Source organism: Cephus cinctus, unplaced genomic scaffold (assembly GCF_000341935.2).
Source record: "Cephus cinctus unplaced genomic scaffold, Ccin1 Ccin1_scaffold0696, whole genome shotgun sequence".
NCBI lineage: Eukaryota > Metazoa > Arthropoda > Insecta > Hymenoptera > Cephidae > Cephus > Cephus cinctus.
In genome coordinates, this window is record NW_014333318.1 from 256,024 (window position 1) to 281,100 (window position 25,077).

The 25,077-nt window shown below is 38.3% G+C and overlaps 4 protein-coding genes and 2 long non-coding RNA genes across 18 annotated transcripts in view; 3 read left to right on the top strand and 3 right to left on the bottom strand.

Moving 5' to 3' along the window:
* Positions 1-8,337, top strand: part of LOC107270087 — a 44,899-nt gene extending 36,562 nt beyond the window's left edge. For all 4 annotated transcript variants that reach the window (XM_015744761.2, XM_015744763.2, XM_015744762.2 and 1 more), the window contains 2 exons: positions 1,337-1,869; positions 3,850-8,337. In XM_015744761.2, the coding sequence (XP_015600247.1) occupies positions 1,337-1,869; positions 3,850-6,763 (3,447 nt within the window). In that variant the 3' untranslated portion in view covers positions 6,764-8,337. The remainder of the gene's footprint in view (positions 1-1,336; positions 1,870-3,849) is intronic.
* Positions 1,885-3,966, bottom strand: LOC112494687. Of its 4 annotated transcripts, none has more exons than XR_003060407.1 (4): positions 3,835-3,966; positions 2,821-3,384; positions 2,254-2,692; positions 1,885-2,070 (listed from the first exon to the last, which is right to left on the bottom strand). It is a non-coding gene; the product is annotated as an uncharacterized LOC112494687 (long non-coding RNA). The 4 variants fall into 4 exon arrangements; XR_003060409.1 differs by having other exon boundaries at positions 2,254-2,414; positions 2,475-3,384; XR_003060408.1 differs by having other exon boundaries at positions 2,364-3,384.
* Positions 8,338-8,413: 76 nt separating the features above from the next.
* Positions 8,414-10,423, top strand: LOC107270090 (uncharacterized protein C1orf50 homolog). Its single transcript, XM_015744768.2, has 4 exons — positions 8,414-8,725; positions 8,839-8,951; positions 9,047-9,265; positions 9,354-10,423. Exons 1-4 carry the CDS (start codon positions 8,671-8,673, stop codon positions 9,540-9,542), a joined length of 576 nt encoding a protein of 191 aa, XP_015600254.1. The 5' UTR covers positions 8,414-8,670; the 3' UTR covers positions 9,543-10,423.
* LOC107270089 (dnaJ homolog subfamily C member 11) lies at positions 10,400-13,573 on the bottom strand. Its single transcript, XM_015744766.2, has 8 exons — positions 13,502-13,573; positions 12,740-12,869; positions 12,416-12,659; positions 12,023-12,336; positions 11,732-11,939; positions 11,090-11,654; positions 10,877-11,006; positions 10,400-10,799 (listed from the first exon to the last, which is right to left on the bottom strand). The coding sequence occupies exons 1-8, from the start codon at positions 13,571-13,573 to the stop codon at positions 10,777-10,779; spliced, it is 1,686 nt and encodes a 561-aa protein (XP_015600252.1). The 3' UTR covers positions 10,400-10,776.
* Positions 13,574-17,930: 4,357 nt separating this feature from the next.
* Positions 17,931-20,817, bottom strand: LOC112494685. The gene is made up of 3 exons (XR_003060397.1): positions 20,658-20,817; positions 20,068-20,477; positions 17,931-18,062 (listed from the first exon to the last, which is right to left on the bottom strand). It is a non-coding gene; the product is annotated as an uncharacterized LOC112494685 (long non-coding RNA).
* Positions 17,990-25,077, top strand: part of LOC107270107 (forkhead box protein L2) — an 18,583-nt gene continuing 11,495 nt past the window's right edge. For 2 of the 7 annotated variants that reach the window (XM_015744799.2, XM_025087481.1), the window contains exons 1-3: positions 17,990-18,217; positions 21,105-21,964; positions 24,225-24,360. In XM_015744799.2, coding sequence (XP_015600285.1) covers positions 21,905-21,964; positions 24,225-24,360 — 196 coding nt within the window. In that variant the 5' untranslated portion in view covers positions 17,990-18,217; positions 21,105-21,904. Of the gene's footprint in view, positions 18,218-20,928; positions 21,042-21,104; positions 21,965-24,224; positions 24,361-25,077 lie in introns of those variants that run through there. The other 5 variants (XM_015744801.2, XM_025087482.1, XM_015744800.2 and 2 more) reach the window with 4 other exon arrangements.

The following is a 25,077-nucleotide window of genomic DNA, read 5'->3' on the forward strand; positions in this document are numbered from 1 at the left end:
GGGGGGGTGGGTGGGTGGTTGGTTTATCGCTGTCTACGTCCCGAGGCTTCTCCAAGGAAACTAACACGATTTGCAGGGATTTTGACTAGAGTGCAGCACCAGCGGGGAGGACTAGAGTTCAATATTTAATATGAGTTACGCCCTTTCGCTTAATTTTATCTACTAAACGTTATTACAATATTGTGAACATGTTTGCAGGACCTATGACCCAGCTTTATACAGAAAATGTACTCTCTCAGTATGCATGCACAAGGTAGTCATATTCATTCCTTAAAAAAATAATTCTCTCACACCCACAATTCTCAGATACTTAAAGTTGCCTTATTAAATTATCATTATATGAGTAGGTATATATAGTATATATATTATTCCGAAACATTACTCACACGATTGGTAATTTCGTCGCTAAATATTTTTTCTGTTTATTTCTCGTATTTTCTGTAAATTCTTTTTTTTTTTTATAACTTTGTATGTAATCAGGAACTCCTATACAAGGTGTAACGCGTCATCCGGTTATCCCTCGGAGAGGCGAATGAATTTTCACCTAAAAATTCACACCATGAAGGATATCCGGCTGATGTTAACACATATATATATGTATACATATAGTTCATATACTGTACCATACTATATGTACCCAGTACGCAGACCTCTTTAGTCGGGCGTAGTTACGCTTACATAATATTAACGCTTCGAAGCTTATGGAAAAATCTTTATTTTCTATGGCCTCATCAACACGCGCTGCTCGAATCATGCTACTCGTTACTAATATATGGTTTTACATTCCGTTTGTCATGTTCGACAGTTATACGTTAGGTACACGTGAAATATGGACGATTTCGGATAAGAGTGAATTCTTATTTATTTTATTGGAATTGAAAGAAAGTCGAGCTTGTATGCTCTGGCTGGAAATTTTCTAGAATCGAGTAATTATACGTAAAAGAATTTTTATTGGAGAAGAAATTTTTTAAATAGTGTTTTTTAGTTTTGAAAATCCCACGGCAATTCAACGTGGCGCAACGCCAAGGGGTCATACGTCTCGGAAAGGGAGTAATCCTTTTAAGGGAAACGTACTAGTAGGTGGAGCGCAGTGGGGAAATAGGTGAAAAGGTTCGAAAGTTATATATAACTTGTGAAAAGCTTACCAGTATTTCTACACTGTACTGAAACATATAGGGTGATTTAAAAAGAGATAAAATCCTGGATAAGGGAATAAAGCTTATGCTGGAGATTCGAGCAGAAACGTCCATTCATTTCACCCCTTGTGTTTTTTCTCTACTATTTTCTACCCTCTTGGTGGATTTCGCGCGGCCAACCTTTAATGGCTATTTTGCAGTTACTCGGCGAGGAGATATACAACACGAGAGAAAAGGAATACACGAAGCGCGCGAGAACGTTGAGAAGTGAGAATTCAAGTAGATCAGTAAGTCCCGATGCAGAAATTTCGAGACCCGACAACCTCGGCTACGAGGACAGCCTGGACGTCGCCTTCGAGCACAACAATAAGCTACGTGACAAGATACAGCAGCGGATGCGTGAGAGTGAAGATCTGATAGCCAGTACTTTTGGGCAGAGAAATAGCGAAAGCGAGTTACCACGTAAAAGGGCAGAGGAGCAGGATCACGAAGACGGTGGTACTTATGGAAACACTGAAGAACGTAGGGACGTATCGAATCTCATTACCAAAGAGGAATATCTGAGAGAGCGTTGCGACGATAGAGCAGAGTCAGCCAATCTGAACGATCAGAACGTCAAAGACATCCCTCTGGACTCATCTGGCTTCAAGAATAAGATGAACTCCGCACTAGGAGGTCTTCTTGACAAGGCCCTCTCGAATTTACTTCACAGCAACGGGAAACACGATCACAAGTGAGTTCAGTTGGGTTTCCTTTGTAATTTCTCAATATTTCTTCAGTATATATATACGTTTATATCCTTTTATATCCTTCTGCGACACTTTGAACTTGCAATGTCTCAGAGCATCAGGTTGATGTACACGGTGGAGGAAATTAGGATCAGTCGATCAAGCATCTCGGTTTGGGAAATCTTCAATGATGGCGCTAATGGTTCCTGGAAATTAGCGTGATTCAGGATGACGGTTATGAAATATCTATGGAGAATTAGGCCATGCTGTGAATCGGGACTCTGCCCCGAGGAACAGAGGATCCTGGGGATTTTCCAGGATGAAGAAAATTATGAGAGCGAGAAGGGAATGCAGAAGGCACTTGGTTACTTGCTTGGTTCTCTTCTAACCTTAACTGGAGGGATTCGCGTTAAATTGGTCCTTGGATCCAGGGACAGGCTCCTTTCGATTTACTCAGAACGACCTGGATTGTCCCTTTTCTCTCTGTCATTATACTTACTCCCCTTTGCTCTTCTTCAAGGGAGAAGAATATCCATTGCTGATGATCGTTCTAGAAAATACCACAATCCCAAAGTGACAGATTCCAATTGTAAGATATGGTCGTGTAAACCTTCTCTTCGATTTTCACAAGTGACCTGAGGTCTTCGATTATTCCTCGAGGATGCTTCCTTCGTTGGTATCACCATCCTGTGGACATTCGTCATTCATAAAGATACCACAAAACTGGCTGAGGCTACCTGACGAAATTAATTATAACTTGACACCTGATATGGGTTCAACAGGTGATATATGAGTTTTAGACCATTAGATTCTCTGTCCACGATCCAACTGTCAATCAAGATTTCAAAATTTGCATTATTCTAGGTTATTTCTCAGGAAACAAGCAGTCTCAAACTTTTGCAAACCATTAATTGACGTATAAATTTTAAAATTTTAGAGTTTGTTTTCTTACTAACCTAAGCCAGGGTTTTGTAAGCAATATCGGTGTGATCTAAAATCTAACTGGAATTTCGTTATAGCAATAACTGTCCTGAGGTAAATTCCCACGGTGCTAGCTGCAACATTTGAAACCACTCCTAGACACGTCCTTGCAACACCGATCGACTGTTGGACAGTATTCACAGTTTATTGTGGTTGCTGGATATTTCGATAAAAACTTTAACAGTCCAATTGGATATTCGAATAGAATAAAAATTCCATCGACTTGGATTGTGGTCAAGTTTTAGCGATGCTATCCGTATGATTCTTGGCCTCAATGGCAAGTATTGATCTGATACACTCCGCACCTTCAGCTAGTCTGCTGTCTGATCTAATATCCTCTCCACTTCAGAAGCGCTGAATGTTATTTGCTGTATGAGGAGCAATTCAGATTTCATGTATTTTCCATTCCAAATTGCATGAGAGGGAAAATATCATGTTTCGATGTGAGAATTCTTTCAAGAATTTAAGACTGCAAAGGAGACATCTGCCGACAGTGGCTCCTCTAGCGGAAAATCGTATATCACTATACCTTGCGTCTTCTGAAAAAGAAATTTATATGAAATTAATATTGAAGAAATAATATCCCATGTGAAATATGGTTCTAAGAATTTTAAGATCTTACTATTTTTAGATCTCTTCCTAAATGGATGACGTAAGGAACAGAGTGATTATTCTGTGATTAAATAATTATTAGAGAATTTGAAAAAAGATACCGCGATCAAGGATCAGGGTGTCAAAAGGCAAAAGTCAGAGGTTATATGAAGTCGTGGCGGAGGGGTTCTTTCCGAAGAACGAATTCCTCATTTCCATGTTCAAGTGATCTGTCAGCATTTTTTTTAAGAGACTAAATTTTTTATAGGGACGAGACAATCATCCTGGAATTCTCTAGGACCTGAGTCAAGCAATTGGCATTTGCCATTTATATCATAAAAATTTCGTGGACTTATTAGGCGGGTAATAACCATTAATTCTTGTAATTAATAATTTACCTTTTGTGTTTTTAGTGGTTCAACGCCGATGAAGGTCCTGGCTGAACTTGCGTGCGCTCGAGCACCAACATCCACCAGTGCAGAATCCCTACAGGATACCAGGAAACTCTCGTACAATGCACGAGGCTCGGTCCTTGATCCTCCCCTAAATGCATTGAAGGATCCACTGGTGAAGAAGATACGAAATCCCATCAAGGAACTGTTCGAACGGAAAAAGGAGATTAACGAGAGGAAGTATAATGAGAAAAGCAAAGCGGAGGCTGCCCTGAAGGAACTGAATGCGCAGAGACAGCGGAAGACCAAGAAGACACGTAGACGACAGGAATTTCCATTGGTTCGCAAAGGACCTCATGGCGGTTTAGTCGAGAGAAAGAAGCGTCGAGATATTTTCAGTAAGAAAGACCATTCGATAGGCGATGAAAAGATCAAGGATGTTTATGATTTTGACGAAGAAGAAAGTCAAATGGAAACTGGATTTGGTAACGTAATGCCTTATAGAAGTAAAATTGAAAAGAGTTACGAGATCAGCTGTCTAAGGACGAAGGACGTGGACGTGGCGGGATTGATGTCGAAGGCCATCGACGAGACTTTGGAAAACGGGGTGGAAGGTGATGTTCTGGGTAGACGATTGGAGTCTATGATAGATAAGAAGTTTAAAGAAATGGAGAAATTTGCACCGAAAACAAAGGGTGCATTGAAGTCCTTCCAGGCTGATGTCAAACAGGACGTCACAGGACCAATGGATGATTATGTAGAGCGAAACAAGCAACGCCAAAAGAAGTCTAATGAGCAGACAGTGAAACAGATGAAGATACGAAAAAAGAATAAAAGTCCAAAGAAGAAATCAAGGAATGCTTGGTACGAGAATGATAGTTCGGATGAGTTCAGGACAGCTGCCAAGGCCGCGGATGTTGGTGTAGGTATCACTAAGAGTCAAAGAACTTGCTCCAAGGGAAAGCAAAATTTGTTTGCTGAATTATCAACTTCGTCTGAAAGTGAATACGAGGAGAATGACATGGACTATGAAACCAAGAAAAGGCAGATTGGAAGGACGGCAAAGAAGATTGTTGAGGATCCTGTGGAAAATGCTGATGAGCAATTTGATGAGAACAAAGCTTTGATCGATACTGAGGAAAATAATGAAACGGAAGCGGCCGACTTGGATCAAAATCGTTGCGATTTTTCAATGGCTTCCGAAAAGATGAGGACTGACTCGGAAACGAAGAAATCAGAATCAGAAATGTCTGAGCATCCGTTAGTGATTGATGAGAGGAAAGAAAGTGACGAACAAAGAAACAGTGACGATGACGTTGATACACCGTATGATGGATCATTCGAGCTTGATGATTTATATAGAGAAGATAGTTCCGTTTCCGAATCAGATAACGAACAACCCAATAAATTGGAGCAGAACGACCAAGGCAATCAATCAGAAAAAGATTTGGCTTTCCAAGATAAATCCAATAGTGAAACGATTTGTGAAAACAAGTATCTGAAGGAGAACGAATTAATTCCTCTGGAAGAGGCACTGGATCTTTTAGATCGTTCAGAGGATCTCAAGACCATTTCAGAAAAGCCTTCAGAGAAGATGATAATGGATTCTCAACTCCAAGAAACAAAATCAGGTACTAATCTACTCGAAGAAACATCTGAACCCATCGAAGAATCACAGATGAATGAGAATGACGAAGAAGAGGAAGTTGAACACCACGAAGAGGAGCTCATTGATTTACCAGAGAAATTATCGACTAATGAAAAACCAGAAAAAGAATCTGAAAATCTTCCACTTCACGTGTTTCTGAGTAGGAAGGTTCAAGAATCAAAAAAGAGAAAACAACAGCAACTGAGGAAGCTTCAGGAAGAGCAGGAGAGAATTCTTATGGATTTCCAACCAACCAGGAGACAGAGAAAATGTGCCATCGGCAAACAGGGTCTCTTAGCTGAGATCAGCAGCTCTGACGAGGAATCATACTCCAGGGAGACATACAGAAAGTTCACTGAGAAGAGTGAACAAGACAGATCACGAAAACCCAAACGTGAATCAAAGGAGAAGCGTAAGGAGAGATATATGGAGAAGAAGCACGAGCAAATGATAGCCAAAGAACAAAAGGCCATCGAAGAGGAGATTCTACGAGAAGTTGAAAAGAAGAAAGAGACTTTTCCAAAGGATAACCTTGATTCTGACAAAGATACCTCATGTCGAGATGAATCTCTGAATAGAAAGGATCAGGAAGAGTACAAACAAAGTCAGACAACAAAAAGTAAAATAAACCACAGGAAGAGACAAATCAAACAGAAGCAAAAAAGACCAAATGAAGAATCTCAGGATAACGATCAAAAGGATCCAGTTGAACATTTCGGCGAACTAAACACCAACTGTGATAAAGTTAACGCAGAAATCGATTTCGATTATACAAAGCAGAAGAAACAAACAAGATCACCAGCCAAATCTCGAAAGACCACGAAATCTGATGGCAAGCCTGCAAATGGCAGCAGAAAAAGTAGAAATTCAAATAGCGATCGTTCAAAAAACAGATCAATATCTGCCCATAGTAAAGATCCAAAAGATCGACGTCCCTCCAGTGCCAAGTGGGGTTCTGATGATGAAGAATTAAGGACGACTAAATCCTGGAACAAAGTCGAGGAAGGTGTGGGAGTGGCGATTGGTCGTCGAAAAAGAGCAGCAGCCAATCAGCTTTATTACTGGTCGAGTTCGAGCGACGAAGAAGAGCCAATAGAAACGGCGCCAACGGTCGAGGAAGAAGACGACCGTCAGGAACAGCACGGCTGGATAGTCGGTGATTCTCATAAGAGAATGATAACGATGTTAGCAATGGAAAAGCAGCTAAAAGAAAAACGTAGAAGAAGCGAGGATGAATTCGAATCTGGAAAGGCAAAAAATAAGAAGCACAGAAACAGCACATCTTGATACGTGTTTCACGATTAGACTATCGATACTTAGATGATTTTTTCTTGTTATTCTTTTCCTTTTTTTTCAACTCACTGCTGTTAATATTATTTTCATTACTCGCATTAAATAATCGCAACGCGACAAAATTCACTGTTAGTACTACGAGTATGATCGTGTCTCTGTTTATCTACAATATATGTAATGAGTAAAACACATCCATCCTTGTAGTACTAACAGCGAATTCATGAACTTACCCATAGACAGTCAGCCTAGTTTGTCATTAAGTCATTAATTTTTCGATTTTGAACCATAATGAAACTAACCAACAGATCCACAAACTGCCAAGAGACTTCGAATGTTTTACTAATCGTTTCTGCAATGAGAGCCTATAGGGAGTGCATTTTTTCGCGAGTTAAATAAATTTCAAAAAGGGCTCCGTGAAAAATTAGAACATTTTTAAGATATACCTAAGTAGATGTAATAACGTTAAGAGTTAAGAAAGTTGTAAGAAAAAGTCGCCTTGTACATAGCCGCTTGGCGTTATGATAGTTAGGTATACAAAGATATAAATACAAATAAATATACATATATACATATTATATAGAATATATGTATCTATATGTATAGATATACTTAGCGTCCACTCATCCCTTTCCACAAGAATGTAATTATAAGTTCGTATTCAACAATGCAAAGGTGTAACGTTTTAGACTGAATGTACGAAAATATTAGAAGCGATAGGAGCACGTGGAACGGTGAGCACTTTTAGACAATACTAGGTGAAATTTTTGAACGTTTATTTCCTAATTAGGCTTTAGAGTGAAATTGAGGAAACACGCATGCACGATAAAATGTGAAAATGTGTGTAAAAAGATGTTTTCTTCTGACGGACAATGTAACGGGGGTCCAAATCATGAAATAACGCTTTTTGCCGGCTTTTCGTAAACTCTCACATATCGTAGGAATTCTAATAAAAGTGAAAAACTTAATTCGGAAAGTACGTTAAGTGTAATTCAAATACTGGCGCTGTGGCCGCTTGTAAAGGAAGCTTATCCTAGCCGGTGCCAACGCATTAATGAAGAAGAAATACGGGCGCTGGGGGGTCGCTTCACGTTATTCAAACGCTGATGTGAAACTTTAATTTCCTAATTACGTTATTTCACGTTCAAATTGATAGATCTCATGTTATGGCATAGGGCGCCCGCGATGTAAAGCTATTGTAGTTAAAATAGAAATTAATTTTTTTTTCTTTCGTTTCGTTTTTGATATGCCTAGCGGGTGCACATAATAATAACGAAGTATAAATTTTTTTTTTTTCATATGGATTACGAAAGAATTCTATGTATTACGATGAATGATAATAGACTTTATTGTAAATGTACTGCCATAATCATATAATTATATTACGAGAGCCTACGAGAATAGTTATAGATATTATTCCTGTAAAGATTAAAGAAGAAAAATTGAGGATGTTGGCACAAAAATACTAGGTACATTCAATGTAAATAGAGCATATTTTCAATGTGTCTGAAAAAAAGTATGTTTTGTAATATAAGCATTGCAAAAGAAAATAAAACTATTAAACAAAATTATTCCTTGATTATTAAATTACATACCTAAACACATATGTTTTAGTTAGCATGAATTCATAACGAATGTTACACTATGGAGTTTCCTCACTTTTTATCTCTCACTTTGAACTATTTTAATTTTAACTCAATTACGTATATAAATAGAAAACTTTCAATGTAATTGATATACGTAATGTGCATGAAACGTGCAACAATAAGTGCCATTAAGTTTATAGGTTATGTCATAATTTCTTAACCTCGCACCCGGCAGTGTTGACTGTTAATAACTGTTGCTAATTGTCACGCATACCTTTACGTATTTCGTGCTTCAACCTATTATTATAATTAGTTTTCATGAAACGATCTTACATGGAAATGGAGCATTCCAACAGCAGTGTACCTAATAAAGGTAAGAATCAAATGATTTCTTATAAAGCAGTGGCATGTTATGTTAGCATCTGTGATCTGTTGTACAAATCTTGATTTATTACTATTATTTTAGAAATAATCTTTTGGTTTTAGTCGTTCTTGTTGAGCGGAATGTGACTCCACAGGGTATACCATTACTCAATCCAACTATCATTGCCAAAAAGGGCTCAAATGACCTGGTCGAGTTAGCAATAGAAATACAACAGGTATTTTCCATACTTATATTTGTTATATTACCAATATTCAGTGATTAAAATTAAGGTGAATTTCTATTACATCATATAATTGACGTTCCCTACAGGCTGATAATTACGTTAAAGCCAATGTATGTAACAAGCTACAAATGATTGCACAACAGATGAATTTCCTTAAGAAACAAGCTGAAACTGTTCTAAAAGAGGCAAAACAAAATTCTATACTCAATCATGCTGCTTGTAACTTTATTAAACATCCAGGACACGTTTACCATTTATACCAGAGAGAATCTGGACAGATTTATTTTTCTATGCTGAGCCCAGAGGTATGTTTTTAAATACATAATCTTATGAAATTGTACTTAGCAAAAGTATTTTTGTAAAATGTTCCATGGGTGTATTTCTATCTCACAGGAATGGGGTGCCTCTGGTCCACCACATCGTCATAAAGGCTCCTTCCGACTGGAATATGATCGTTCATGGACACCTTTATCTGATATTTCGACTAAAGATAATGAACTTACCATAATTAATAAATTCCTTCAAGCTACTGAAACTTCCATGTGTCCTTCTATCATTGACGGTATGATCGTGGATTCGTGATATCAAGAATGCATCATATTGATCTTCTAGTACGAAAGAATAGATAGACACTAATTCTTAATTTCCTATTGTATATTTGCGCTCATAAATGATCAGTTAAATAGTAGAGATGCAATTAAAGATTTATTTTTCGTCCCATAGGAATTTATTAGCGTCTTAAGGATAAATAATCGATATTTGGACTTGATTCATAATGGATTTAGAAATAGACGTTCTATATTAAAAAGTAATTATTACTTCAACAATGATATATTTATTGTTAAAGAAACAGTCATTTCTTGTAATATATATTAACAAGTGTTTCTTCAATAATTCACTAACAATTTAATGCCACAAGTGACTATGTTTCTATGAAGTAACCTTAGATCAGATCAAAATCAATAGCGACAAACAAATTGATATGCTAATATAAGATAAATAAGCAGACTGACCATTTTAGTATCTTCGTGTACCATTAGAGATGCCTATAGACGATCAATTAAAGCTTAAAATTATTGTAACTATACAGAATTAATCACCAGGCAAATTCTGCATAATCAGAAAGTAGATATTTTTTTTATTTAAAGAAAATTTATGAAAACTTATTCATGCAAACAGAATTTCCAATTTGTTTCGCGCATGTATTATGACATTTTCCTATTATGTTTGAATACTATGATTTTACTTACAATATTTATATGAATTTTACTTCTGTGAAATAATAGCCGTGTTATAACTCGCAAAAGTATACTTACGTACTTTTACATTTGCATTAATCGGTAACGATTAATTCGATGTCACAAATGTACAATTCAAGGATAGATACTCGTTAATTATAGTTAGTTTTGAATACAACTAACATCATTACGTAGAGAATGTATAATAAAAAAAATCAATGTGTATTTTCCTCTGTTTCTTTACAAGTTTTTATAGAATGTCCTGAAATTAAAGAAAAAAGACCATTACTCCCGTTTGGCCCGTGAAGCAAAATGATCCTACAGAGAAAAGTGATTTATCTGCGTTTATGTATTGCGGCAGATGATGAAACAGACAGGAAGTCACGTGTTCCTGGAAGTTCAATGATATTATTATACAAAGCGCAACTGATTTCACTAACGTTAAATATGCCATAAGAGCCATTTTTTCTCGAAAGACAATTCGAATCCTAGGAACGAATTAAGGATACGGGAACTAACGCAAATCATCAATTAAGGTTACGATGGCTTCTTTTTGTTTTGGTATGAAACCGTTTGCGTCATGTGGTATTCACACGATGTGCTGTGAATAAAAGAAATAATAAGTCAGCTAAAAAAGTAACAGACTGAAACATATAATATTCTATTTCTTGAACTTACATTGTTTTGGTATCCTAAGAGGTTCGTTATCCTTTATAAGACACTCGTGCGTTTGCGTATGAAAGAGATATTGCAGGAGAAGTTGTTTATCTTCCCCGACACAAGGATCGTAAAAACCAGGTAACTGGCTCTATGAAAATAAAATATCTAGCTTACATTAAAGGACCAATTCTCATCGACGAGTAATAGTGGCAATAACAATAAAATAGTGACCTTTGATGCATTGTGAAGAACAAGTTTTGAGTCTTTGACCAGGCATTGTAGTGGGATAGTTACATCTATGACCTCATCTCTATGACCATTAACTCCATCTTCCCCAAGATTTCTATCTTGAGGATAGACAAACCTTCCATAAAGTGCCTTCGTAATAACTAGACCTCTTTTCGATTCCTCTTCTGATCTAATTCTACTGAAAGTAGCTTTCATAAGATCAACAGCTGCCCTAGCTTCTCTTTGTTTTTCCAACATCCGAGATTTATTCATCTCTCGCTGCTTCTCCTTGTCGCGTTCTTTTTGCTCCCGCATCACCGGGTCGATGATCAATTTTTTTACAATCGTCCACGTTATTAGTGGCGCCACCGTCGCGTAAAATACTGGTGCCGGGAATACCTCGTCGCACAGATGAATTGGAAACGCATACGTTTGAGAAGCGCGACTCAGTTTGATTTTTAAGGTCACACCCATCGGTACTCCAACTCTGACTGCTGCGGAGAGTGCACTATGCTTCGATACTTTCTTTTCAGCACCATATTCTACAAAAGCTCCAAATGTGCCAGCTCTGTAACAATTAATATCTTTGGATATGCTATTGCTGATAAACATTATTGGAGAGAGAATACGAATAGCAATACTAACTTTATACATCCACGTAATTTCATTTGTCTTTCCTCCATTTTGTAGGTATAATTAAGGCTTGCGTATGAGTGCAGGATTCCAAATTGTATTGAAAAAGCAGTGTACGATTGAGATGTGTCTCTTACTATCATTGTGCTCATTGCACTCTGTAAACCAGCCCTATACGTGAGATAGCCCACTGTATGTTTATCTAACTGCATTGCCAATGCTATAATGAATGATTTCATCAATCAAATTATATTAATAAATTTTATCGGTTTATCTAAATCTAGTGATGGATATGTTACGCACTTCCCACGAGACCCGGTCTAATCCCGTGTCCTGTGAATTGTAAAATTGTTGCCCCATTGCAAAATAATCTTTTTGTTAACGTCCTAAATCCTTTTAGTGATATTACAGGTCCGTTTCCAGCACCGACATCCAATTCTATCCAGCCTTTTGATGATACTAAACGTCTAGCACCAACGTTAATAGAACCTGTGCCAGTTCCATTTTGAGTACCCAACTGACCAGACATCGTAATAGTGTCTCTTAATGTCAAGGGGGCTTCTATCGATTGAGCAAATGACATGCCGCTAACTTCAACCGATGAAAAAATTCCAGGCCTGTAAAAGTGATTAGTACTTTATGTTGCCAATATATTAGCGTGATAAATGAAATTGATAGTTTTAAATAATAGCTTACGGCTCTTCATAGTCATCATCGTATCTACTAAAAAGATCTGTTGCATTGATGTTGACTATAACGCTGCCTTTGGGATTTGTACGTTGCTGTAGCCTTCTTTCTTCTCTTTCTCTTGCTAGGCGTTCATACTCTTCTCTTATTTCCTGAGGAGTCTTTGTACGCTGAACAATTTCCCATCCCTCTGTTTCAAGGCCACGGGTACCCAAAGAATCATAAATTGCTCTCTGGTGAGGGTCACTTAAAACTGCAATAAACATTATGATTATTATTTCATACAACAGCCTAACTCTGTTAATTATGGCACAAAATTTAAATATATGATACCTTCATATGCTTTCTTTGTACGATTGAAAAGGACTTCAGCCTCTTTCTTAAGGACGGGATCTGCATGTTTATCTGGATGGTATAATCTACTTTGCCTACGATAAGCATTGTTAATTTCTTCAGGAGCTGCCTGTAATCACAGAATATAACAGTAAGTCATAAATATTCAAAAGTATATATTACAAAATTATGATATGTGTACTGTATGTGTCAAATATGCAGTTATCTCACAACTCATGCTTAGTATAGAACAATTTGGGTGTGCCTAATTTTAATAGACATATATATATATAATAAAAGATAGAGTAAATATTTGCTCACAATGCTACTTGAAAATACTTGAATTGTTGAGTTATGCAAGTTTTGCTTAGGAGAACAATTGTAATGAATGTTTTAAGTTTACAGAATTGATTCTGAGTGATAATGTGAACCATTTAAATTTTACACGCTATTGTTTATTTCTATATATGAAAAAATGGAAATGCACTGCAAAAATTCCGGTGATAAATTTAGCCGAATTCACGTGTAAAAGTTGAGTAAGAGTAACCGTCAATGTTCTCTAGCTTGTATCAGACTTTTTCAACATTTTTTAAACAGATTTAGTCAGATATTTTTTCACCGGCTTTTTTTCATAATTAAGGGTTTGATTACGTCAGCGTCGCAGAAGAGAAAGTCACGTGGAGGATTAGAGCAAAAATTGATCACTCTCCATCTCTGTTAGAAAATAGAATTGTATGATGTAAAATAACTACATATTCTCACGTTTCTTGGTACGTTCAAAAACGTATAGAAGTCCTCTTCAATTATATTGTCCTGTTCGATATCGTCGTCCATTTTAAATCCTATAAATTTTCTTTCCTTCAGTGAACCTCAGGATCCAGAACGATATTTTCTTCACTCAGTCTTCTGCTTTCATAGGTTACGAAATTGTCTGCAGACCGGCTTTTCTTAGTTCAAACAACATTTACAGACGGCAGCAGTAGCTCAGTTAAAAAAATGCCATGGTTTACCGACTGCCGGTAATTTTTACACGAAGAAAAATGATTTTACCGACAGATCAGAAGAACCAACTTTTTAAATCTATATTACGACCAACGTAAGAATACCCAATATTGCTTTTAGTAACTCCGCCATTGTTTGGAGTAGGGTGCCTCTACCATTGAATAGATAGGTCCCAGTAAATGGACGCATTAATGTAAATTATATTTATATATAGTAACTCACACGGATATCCATTCAGTAGAGGCGTTTCTTAACGTGCTCATCCACCGATGGATTTACCCCATAACAATTAAAAAGACACGATCGCCATTAAACGAAATAGTGCCCATATCCAGGTATCAAAATTTTCGCAAAATAGACCTCACAAAATGATCAAGAAGCTTTAGTGTCTTAAAAAAAATTCGAACGCCAAGATGCGCAACGTTACGACTCTCGGTAGCTCATAGAAACAAGCGAGTAACTCAACGATCCAGGCAGTGGCCAGTACGCAAGAATGAGAGGGAAACCGTGGACGTTAAATCGGCATGAAAGGTAATATTGTTCGATGGCTGCTCGCTCAACGTAAACATTTACGCCTAAGAAACCAAAGCATAAAGCCGTCGTCCGTGGTTGGGCCCAATGTTTAAACGACGGCGTGCGCCCTAATTTATGGGCCTTTTTAGGGCACGGTCGTGCCGTATTAAGTTTTAAGTTTTAACTGCCCTCCCGTCTGGAGTTTGGGGCGAAGCAGGAGCACGCGATGCAGACGCGATCTATGCGTTCAACGACAAACGAGAACTGGACGGCAAATAAGACTGCAGTCTGGGACGAAGGTGCGTGACGTTCCTCAGGCTGCAGGTACAACCAGGACTAGAGACAAGAAGAAAGAAAAAAAGGAAGAACAAGGTCCGTGAAATAACACTACCACTTAGATTGGCAAGCAGTGCTACCACGGCACCAGCACTGGCAGCACTGCTCATGGAACGTGACCGCGTGGTAATCGCTCCTGTCTCGCCTTGCCGCGACAAACGAACGACTATAAAATCGCAATAAACTTGGGGGCGAGGTTAAGAGAAAAGCTGGGGAGGCCACGGGAGCGAGATTGCTTTGACATTCTTAAATCATAACAGAGAGTCCCTGTAGCGGCGTGGCCTGGAATATATATATATATGTATACCTTATTTCTCGACGAGAGAGAACAAAATTCTATTTGTACGTATATAAGTTATGGTATCGTGAATTAAGAAAATGTAGAAATTTTTAATAAGTGGATATATTATTTCTTTGGTTACAGACACTTTGACAGTTTATGGGTATTATACAATAATATTATTATATTATAATACTTATACGCGACAAGAAAGAAATAAAGGCTGCCACCATGGTGGCGTATAAAGTAATCCTCATAATCGCGACATAAGCATCAACAATAATGTTAAACGACGAGGGAAACAATTGAACAATCGGGACCGATGTGTTGGCAAACATTGGCATTGTACTGGCCTAACAATACCCTGTTATGCTGGCAACATTACCTTCCGTTGCTCCCACTTTAGGTCAACAATTCGCTCACTCGAGCATTGCCACTGTTGAAAAATATCCGGTCGAGCCGCTCACTGCTCTTTCTCTCTGTTTCTTCTCTATTTTCATTTTTCTTCTCACTTGCTCTTTCTTCTAACATACCTATACGTTTTTATATATTGTACAACCTGTCGACGTACGTTACCCACAAGTCTTATTAGAATAAAAAAAGAATTTAAAAAAAAACTCAATAATCTTACAATAATTGAAAATCATTTAATTGCGTAACAATGTTGTTAAAAAAATAACAAAAAATATATTACCAACGGAAAAGACCCGTGAGAAATGTCAGAATGATCATCTTGAGTAATAAATATTTTTTAATCCAACAGTGTCTCGTATCGGAACATCTGGCAGTTTGATTGGAAATAGGCTGAAGCACACGAGGCATAATTTACAAAACATTTCAATTAATACCAGTAACAACGAATTGATATCCTTTTACGGTCTGGCAGATTCCTCGACGAGAAAGACTCTTGCGCAGGTGTCACACTCGTGTTACGAATCATCGGCTACGTATGCGTATGGGATACGTGCGTATGGAATACGCAGGACTTGCATTACGTAAGTGTGTACAGTCCTTTCCGAGAAATGCAATTCGCAAAAAAAAAATGTCTGGGTTGGAACTTTTGCAGAGACGAGGTCGGTGTCGATTACGTCGTCAATTTTGTAAGACAATGTCCCATTTTTTTTGTCACGTTTTTACGCAACGCATAACCTAAATTATGAGTTCGATTCTAAGAAGCGATTCGCGTCAACGTATAATGTTTATGGTCGCTGGATCACCGTCGACAAATATCCTGCTTAATGTTTATCGATTCGAATTTATCCCGCTTGATAAGCGGCTCTGCTGCAACTTCTCAGGAATACCAATTGTTTTTCTTACCGAGGATGAATGATTAAACCTCGTCGTCGTTGTCATTTAGGTTATATTTTTCATCATTGCTAGGGAGTTGCGTCGGTATCTTGTTTTTTTATAGATTCCAGCTATACCGACACAAAAGACCTTCCGTGGCTTATGTTTTGACGTGCTTCGTTAATCCTTAGGGACTGTGTTTAGGTTATATGTACTCCTAATCTGGAGTCTGGACAGTTCGATTCCTTAGTTTATACCTAGTTATTGTATTAGCATACATGTTATTGTTACTCAATATGATTTTATGGTGTCACATAGCGTTGAAGATCTTACCAATAGACACTGGGTTGTGATTGTATTTGTGTGATAAGATGCCACTGCTATGAAATTATCTCGCTTGATTTTAGTCTGTAGAGAAAATTTGGAGGGAGTTAGGGTATTTTTTTACCATGTGTTTTTATAATTTTTTTTATTATTGCAATTTTGCAGATCTAGAGTTATTACTGAAAAGTATGACGGTTGAGGAAGTTATGGGTGCTATTAATTTTTGTAAATCTACACGGGGATGTTTGTGCGGTGAGATTCGTTCGAGCGGAGTTGAGAAACTCTCGCTGGGCTGGCATGAACGAACCACAGGCTGATGTTCCAAGACTAGTTGCCAGCCAATCCGGAGCTTAGGAGAAACTTTCGTACCGCCCCATCATGGCGACTGTTTCCGTTGCCCACTTACACAAAGAACCAACGACCCTTATTCACTGGTTCTCTTTTTAATCCCTTTCAGCTTCGATTTTCTATATTTTTCATATCTTTGGTCAATTTATTTATGCAGAAATTCTACGCGAGCGTCAATTTATGGAGAAACTGTATAGCGGAAAAAATAACAGTTCAGGTATCCTTATAAGGATTTTCAAATGGTACTAAGGAGATTTATATAGATTTGGACTCATTGGATTGATTGGCATATAATAATAATAATTTTATTGTCCGTAATATTATTTTTTTTAATTTGTAGTTTTCTTGGGTATCAATGAATTAATCAAATCGCTGACCGATTAGAATTGCAAAATATTTTACACACTGACAGTTTGCAATTTTCAAATCGCATGAATCATCAATTTCGTTACTGATTATGCACGCCGATTGAATTGAACGAATAGACGTGCGTAAGCTCCAAAAAGCGAAAAAGGAACATGAAGAGAGGCGATGTATTCAACTAGAATAAATAAAATTAAAGAAAAAAAAAATACGGTATTCGATCTTTGAAAGAATACAATCCTAGCGATATCCACTGTTAGATACATATTCTTTATTTTCGTCATGCCGACAAGACTTAATCATTATGACGTAAACTTGTATCGTCAGCAAATGAAAATAAAAATAAAAATGCCTCGTGAACAAAATCCGTCAAGCGACTTCAATTAGCAGATAAGCCAAACAGTCGTTGCTTAATTATTCTTTGGAATGCACGTGTAAGCGTCCCAATTACATAATTAGCCATGCGTTAACGTAATAAGATTTTGCGACCAGCTATATATGTATGTCAAAAAACGTATAGGTTTTATAAATTTCAATGATACATTTGTATGAAAGAAATGATTTCTCTTTTTTTTTTCAAATTTCTTTTTGATCCCGCAATACGAATTTATATAGTATGTAATCGGCTGGTATTGTCGACCGCAGTTAGAGGTGCTGCTGGTAAAGGTAACTGAAAGCAGAAGAGGAGGTGGAAAGCAGCGACCAGGAGTTTCTACAAGTCACGAAACGTCGGCTCCGCCTCCATCTTCCCACTGCTCCGCGTTTAGTCCTTCCCCACGCGACGCCGGCCGCCAGGCAGTCAGGCGTCCAAGCCAGACTCAATCTCGGTTCAGTTTCGTTTCTTCTCGGTGCTTCGTTCAACTGGAGCATCTGTGTCGTATGAACAAGATTTTAGATTAAGCAAAGTGTAACGATTATTGTAAATGTGCAACGACCTTATTTGCTGATTTGTTAAGACGTAACGATAAAAAGTGAAACCTGTGCCAAGTCCGGAGAGGAATTATTCTGATAGAACTGCGAGCCAGGTAAATTGTCATTTATTTCTTGTATTTGTTTCGCGTAACACGAGTGACAGTGATTTTAATGACAATTATTAAGCAGCAAATGAAATAAGGGGTTATCATTGGTTTATTTTTTGCTCGACTGAGGTTAACGCTAAGAACGATGTAGTGGTGGTGTACGAAGATTTTTTATCGAACTGCAGAACATGTTTTAACGGGTGATAGGTTATTGATCGTACTTCTTTTTAAATTGAGGAAATCAATAATTAATTATATATACTTGACAATTCAAGAGAATTGTTTTAATTCGTCGTCTTACTTGACTTTTTAGTGCTTGCTGTAAGACTCGTCAATAATTTCCGTTGCGACGGATCGCGCGAGATTCGGACTGAAACGAATTTCAATAGATTCGCAATTATTTGCGTCAATTGAAATTACGATATTGAATGAGTCGTGACAAAAGTGATTCCAATAGTGAGGCATCGTTGAAAATTATTTATCGATCCGTCCAGCACTGTTAATGACCATATAAATTTGTACATCATTTTAGTTCCTTGATTCGCCGTATCTAATAAAGCAGCACTGCAGTCTTTCTTCACGAAGGACGAAGAGTAAGATCTGTCGATTATTTCGTGTTTTAGGTTTACAAACTTAAACGTCGGTTAATTCGAACAAAAGCATTATTATGGTATGTGGCTGTCAAGCAGCAGTGGGTATACAAGCGTGTGCCCTCTCTGACATTCGTTTGAGAAACCATTAAGTTTTTACGATTTGACACTAAGAACAGTGAATGGTGGTAACCGTGATGTTAAGCAGTGGCAACCCCGGAGAAAAGTCAGTATGTTTATTGAGGCTTTTAAAATTTAAGTACCACAGTGGTTGTGTGTTTCGCTGTTGTTACGTGAACGAAAATTTTAGAGGTTCAGAAGCAACCGGTAGAAAAATTCGTGAACGGTAAATTGTCGATCCATCATGCAATTTTACTCTTAAAAAATTTCGCACGCTTCGGTCGTCGTTCTAAGCGTGCCAACAAATTTCGTAAAGTTTGTAAACTCTGTCCGCGATCATTCACAATTTATGTGGACTCGACGCACGGTTTACAAAACACCAAGATAAACGTCGTATCGCGAGATATACACGAACAACATTTCACCAATTGATAGTTTTTACATCTCACGTTTTATCCGATTTGCACCTGGTGGGGATGGAGTTAAAAGAAGTAAAAACGTAATTTATATATAGACGTTCACTTTTTCTTTTAAAACGAAGGTACACGGCCATACAAAACGCGTGGCCCTAAATTCTGAAAATGATAAGCACAAATATGTTGAATATAAGAAAATGTTTAACATACGCAATCGCGATAGTAATTAGTAAACAAATAAACAATTGTATTCATAGCTTTCGATACCATAATACGTTTGTTTGACTTGAACAAGTATAATCAAATATAAATATTTATAAGTAATTTTTCATTGAACGATAAGCCATAGTCATGAACGTAAGCGTTGCTCAATTAGAGTTATCTATAGAAATCATTAAGTAACCCACGAGCAGATTAACGACTGTGAATAAACAATAAAGTAGCAAGAAAGACGCGTCTACAGAAGTAAACTTTTTGCTGGCCGTTAATCGAAATCCAAGGAGCATGGAAGATCACAAAGGATCTAGAAAGATCGAGTAGAGTTCGTTCTTGGCATCAGACTGAATTACGAGACCGCAATGCAAGACTCACACTTAAAGCCAGATTTATTATCGGAGAATTAAGCCATTGCCCGAAGGAGCAACGAGTCCTTTTTTTGGTGAGAGGTAAAAAGATAAGGAAATAATTTATTTTGAAATTTGAAAGAAAAACATTTTTAATCGTACTTTACCATATGTGATATACGAAGCCGTTTCGAATGTTATTCAATCGAAATGATTTTTCAGTTCATCTCGAAGAAGCCAGTCGAAGGTCTCGCAGGATCGAGTATAAATTACGAGGTTGCTAGTTGTGTCAGGATTTACGATCCGGGAACGGGACTAAGGAGTCGAGTACTCGCGTTACCCTAGCCGGCGGAAGTCCCGATGCGTCCCTCGGGAACCGCCGAGTGGAATCATCGGCGTCGGCAAAGTCTCCGGGGCTAAGTGCTCAGCTGTTCCAGACTTGTCAACCGAATAGCGGCGTCGTGTTAGACATATCGTCGAGGCTGGAGATAGCAAGGCGCGCGCGGGCCTTGCAGCGACGCCAGGCATCGCCAACGTCGGCAGGCTTCCTCGGGAGCGTCGGGGTGTCTACGTTCGCCTGGAGAAGAGGGAGGCACTGTGTCACTGTCATTTAAAACACATTAAACCCACGTTTCAATACGCGGCCCTGTCTAAACTCCCGTTTCGTGTCGCACCCACGTACGTCATCGTATACCTAACCTAACCTCTAATACAAAATCACCAGGACTCGCTAGATATACTTCTGGACGAGACGCACTTTCGATACTTTCCTCGCTTCCTTTTTTTCGGTGACTTTAAAAGCCTCGATGAGACAAGAGGAAATTTGTGGCTCGACGAAAAGAAGAAAAAAAGATGGCGTCCGATGGCGCGGGAGAGTGAGAAAAATGGTATTTCGAAATTTCTACAAATCACGGCTTTCGTTTATACGAATCGATTGAGATTCGTGGGTATCGCGTAAACAAAGAGGCGTCGAGATTTTTTGTATATTTTTTTTAACTCTACACCTTTTCTTGTTAATATCGAGATGGCGTCGTTTGCCAAAACATGGCGGTTACCTCGGCTTACAATATCTTTAGCGAAAAAGAGGCGCGGTAGGAATATCGAAGATATTGAGAATGAAAACGACGAGTGAACTGGAAACGTATATAAAGATCCTGTGAGAAAATATAATTGGCTGACGCAAGATTCTCTTTGTGTGTTACAGATTCTACATCGTCCCTCAAGATTCATACTAGACGATAATGCTAACGTCTTTTCGGATTATCTTCATCTTTACACGAGACCTGAACCATCGCTGAAACTTATCGTTCCAACTTCCGCTTGGTATTGGCCAAGTCTGACGATTTGCATGAGACGAAAATGTAACGAAGTACGAAAATAAAAATATATCTTCTGGAAGATCGATCAAGCTTTGTGGGTCCGTCAAGAAAGAAGAGGACAGGCACGACACGATTTCGAAAAAATTTTTCGTGTCTAACAGCCAGCACTGATCCGACTCTTACGCAATGTTTTCATGAAACGTGAATTTCATCAGAAGGAAATAATATTAACTAATGAAATTGAGAAGACGACATTTCATGTGATGCTTATAAGCTGTTAGCAGTTACTATAAGGATAAACTGAAAATTTTTTTTATTGTATATAATATATCGAGTCCGTGAATGAAATTTACGTGAAACGTTAAACCATCGTGACGGAGTTATCCGAGCTAAGGAAATTTGTGATTTGAGATTTGTATTGGAAGAAAAAATAAATAAAAATCAAGTGCAGTGTTCATGAACAATTTACAAGCTAGTAAAGACTGTTTTAAACAGTGTTGCGAAGCTTTCCCGAGTGTTGAGAAAACAGTGACTGCTAAAACCCAGAACGACAAGATTCGTTGTCTAGAGGGCAGGCTTAGTCTAGAGGTGATCAAAGGACATAATTGTGGAGGGCCTATCAGCTTATTGGGGAGATTTTGTCGAGCAGCGTCGCGTAAATGCAGCTGCGGCAGCCACCTTCTTTATGAACTACTCAGCTGCAGACACAAGCAGAATGGTTTTGCATCACATTCCTGGACCCGGGGTGAGTGTTGTGTTTACCATTTTTTTTTTTTTTTTTTTTAAGTATAATAATTTCACGAAAATTCAACGGCAACAGACAGTAACGCTATCACGGTACCACGTTACTGTACAAGTCGAAAGTTGGTTAAATCGTGTACGCAATATTTACTTGCTCAAAAGGAATTTTCTTTCATTGGAAAGCTAACGAGTGTCGAGTATTGTAAACGATGCAATCTCGAATGGCAATCGGTCGACTTATTACCGACTGCCAGTACGATAGAGTTTATCGATATTATTACCACTATTAGTACCACGGGCAACGTATACGACTACTGGGCATTATACAGCTTAATTGCATCCCGTAACATAATAATTTTTTTTTTTTTTTTTTCATCAAGAATGCCGTTAGCGAGAGTTAGTGTTTATCGGTCAACGATACGGTTATAATAGGCATAAAATAGTCTGATATGAAAATGAATCCCCATGGGTGGCTCATGGGACGTGAAAAATAATTGCAAGATCCCATTAGCTCTTGATGTTTTCTATATTCTGAACTATCTTATTCCTGTCACTTTTGTTTGTTATCACTGCGTAGGAACGAAGGAGGTCGTGCCCCCGAAAATTTCGCAACGCGCAAGCTCCTACGTCGCGTTACTTGGCGTTTTCATTGCAATTGCGACTTCGTTATTTCTCCTTTCCATTTTTTTTTGTATGTTGTGACCATTTTTTTATTTTACCAACCATCATTTTGGTGGTAACGTGTAGGGCATATATCGTAGATACATATAAGTAGTATCAGCTGATTGGATTATTACTCGTCATCGATATTATTCGATTGATCGACCATGGGTCAGCTTACTGTGTTATCGATTGATTTCAATGGAAAGGTCATTTGTCTCATTAGTGCAGCTCTGAAGATCATTTTGAGGAAAATTAATAATCGATTGACTCACTCTGCGTCCAAGTAGACTTTACCGTGATTCGATATAGCTAGAAATTTTTTAATTTCAACGACGTAATCGCGTTATTAAAGTAATTGACTTTTATTTCAAAATTATTTTTTTTCCTTATTAATACGAGCTATTTTGGAAATGCCTTTTATCAGTCAAGGTAAAATGATTTACATAGTGTCCATATTAGTTGATTATTATTAATGCTATACGATGTGAACGAGTGTTATAAGAAATGAAAAAAAAAGAATATAATGGAGTCTGCTTATCGAGGGCTGATAAGAGTAACGTATCAGTGTTTGTCATTGATCCGAATCGATCTCTGTATTTTGCTACAGACCTTCGTTAACATAGATATAGAAAGTCAAGGAAATCACGGCTATGAGAGAACAGTGTAATGGGTGGACAAGAGGGAATAAAAAATTATCAATTTTCAATTTGCCCTTAGCATACCACTTTGTTATTCGCAATAGCCTAATTCTGATGGTATGAAAAATTTTATTCAATTTTCCACGTTAAATGTAGATAAAAATTTTTGTAAATTATTTTCACAATTTTTTGTCCCCCCCGCATTGCGCTGCATGTTTATCTAGGGAGAACAAGTAATTGAATGACTGTCCTGTAAAGTTAATGATATCGGTACCCAAAGGGGTCGCAATGGTCTCTGCGATTCTAGAACAGCGACGGCAAACGATTTCTCAACGTCCCACTGTTGATGCAGTTCTGCGGTAGTGCAACAGCCGCCACTATATCTTGTCATGTTTGTAAGCAGAAGCGTCTGAACATTTAGCGAACCGTAGTATTCGGCTTTGGGGCTCTTGTTCGATTTTTAAACAGCACCCTGTGGCGACAGAGGAGATTAATTAAACGTTAAAAAAAATTTTGCCCGGATTTTCGAAATTATACATTTTGTACCACCCTCAGTCCCACTGACGCTCTGATTCGATACGACGACAAGGAGTACGCAAGGCAAAAGTGTGTAATACCCGTGGTGGGAATAAAATATTTGCAAAGAAAAAGCCCAACGAGAGACATTCATAAAGTCGTAAAACAAGATCGCAAATTAACGATCTAGCGAGATCGTAAGTTTTCCTTGGCATAATACGGTGTCACAACACTTAGCCAGTGTTTGTAAGCTCCTGGCGACGAGACTTCAAACATCGCAGAGTCCGCCAAAAGTTCTGACATCTTGGCAGGGACCAGAGGAAGTACCCCTAGATTTAAAAAAAAAAATATTCGAAATCCCCTCAAACTTTTTTTTTTTTTTTTCCAAAATGACAACGTACCAGACTCGACAGTGATTTTGAATGTTTTTTTTTTTTTTTTCAACAGGAACTGCAACAAGGCAATGACAGCCACCCTATAGCAGAACTGGGCACGATGCCGCAGGAGTCTCCGCACTCGTTGAAAATCAAGCAGGAGCCGTTTCAGCAGTCGCCGGGATCGACTCTTCCGTCGCTTCATCAAGGTACGATTTCACTTGTCAAAGCTTCATGCCAATGGCGCGCGGTTACTCGGCTGGCGCGTTCACTGGCACTTCTGCAGCCGCCAAGGGTCATCATCTTGTTTCGAAAACACCGCAACGCCAAACGTACCGAGAAACAACAAACAGTCCGGAGCGATTAGTGTGTGAAAGACCCGATGTTGGTTAAGAAGTCAAGCGGTGCTCTTGAGAAGCTTTTTTAATCAGCCTTTTGTCTCTCTCGCTCTGTCCACCTTCCCTCTCTTTCCCTCACACGTCACTCGTACCACTCGAAAGCAGCGAAACTCCTAATAGCGCCAGTCGCACGTGTCCCTGCTTCGTCTGGGGGGGTAAAAAATTCGGATAAAAAATATTTAAATATCCGTCCAAGCACCAAAGACACCGCCCACGTGTTCATATGTCCACATATGGACGGCCAATTTTTCACACCTGTATCACACCGTTATTTATATCCTGCGTTATCGTTGACAATTAAATTTTCTTTTTCGAGACCAAGATCTCGTGAAGTTGCAATATTGGCTACGGGAGGGCCGGTGTAAGAGCTGCGTTCTAATAATACGAGGAAGATGAGAATCTGGAAAGAGTACGTGCGAAGAGAGGGGCGGGAGGGAGTGACGATGGGGAGGAGTGAGACGGAGATAGGGAGAGACAATGAGAGAGAGAGAGAGAGAGAGAGAGAGAGAGAGAGAGAGAGAGAGAGAG

Bases quoted from the DNA above. Each gene is read 5' to 3' on its own strand.
- LOC107270090 (XM_015744768.2), top strand. From the start codon at position 8,671: ATGAAACGATCTTACATGGAAATGGAGCATTCCAACAGCAGTGTACCT. The intron at 8,952-9,046 runs GTATTTTCCATA...CGTTCCCTACAG, and splicing joins TAGCAATAGAAATACAACAG to GCTGATAATTACGTTAAAGC. The intron at 9,266-9,353 runs GTATGTTTTTAA...TCTATCTCACAG, and splicing joins TTTCTATGCTGAGCCCAGAG to GAATGGGGTGCCTCTGGTCC.
- LOC107270089 (XM_015744766.2), bottom strand. From the start codon at position 13,573: ATGGACGACGATATCGAACAGGACAATATAATTGAAGAGGACTTCTAT. The intron at 12,870-13,501 runs GTGAGAATATGT...CTGTGATTACAG, and splicing joins TTTTGAACGTACCAAGAAAC to GCAGCTCCTGAAGAAATTAA. The intron at 11,940-12,022 runs GTGCGTAACATA...CATTCATTATAG, and splicing joins TAGACCGGGTCTCGTGGGAA to CATTGGCAATGCAGTTAGAT.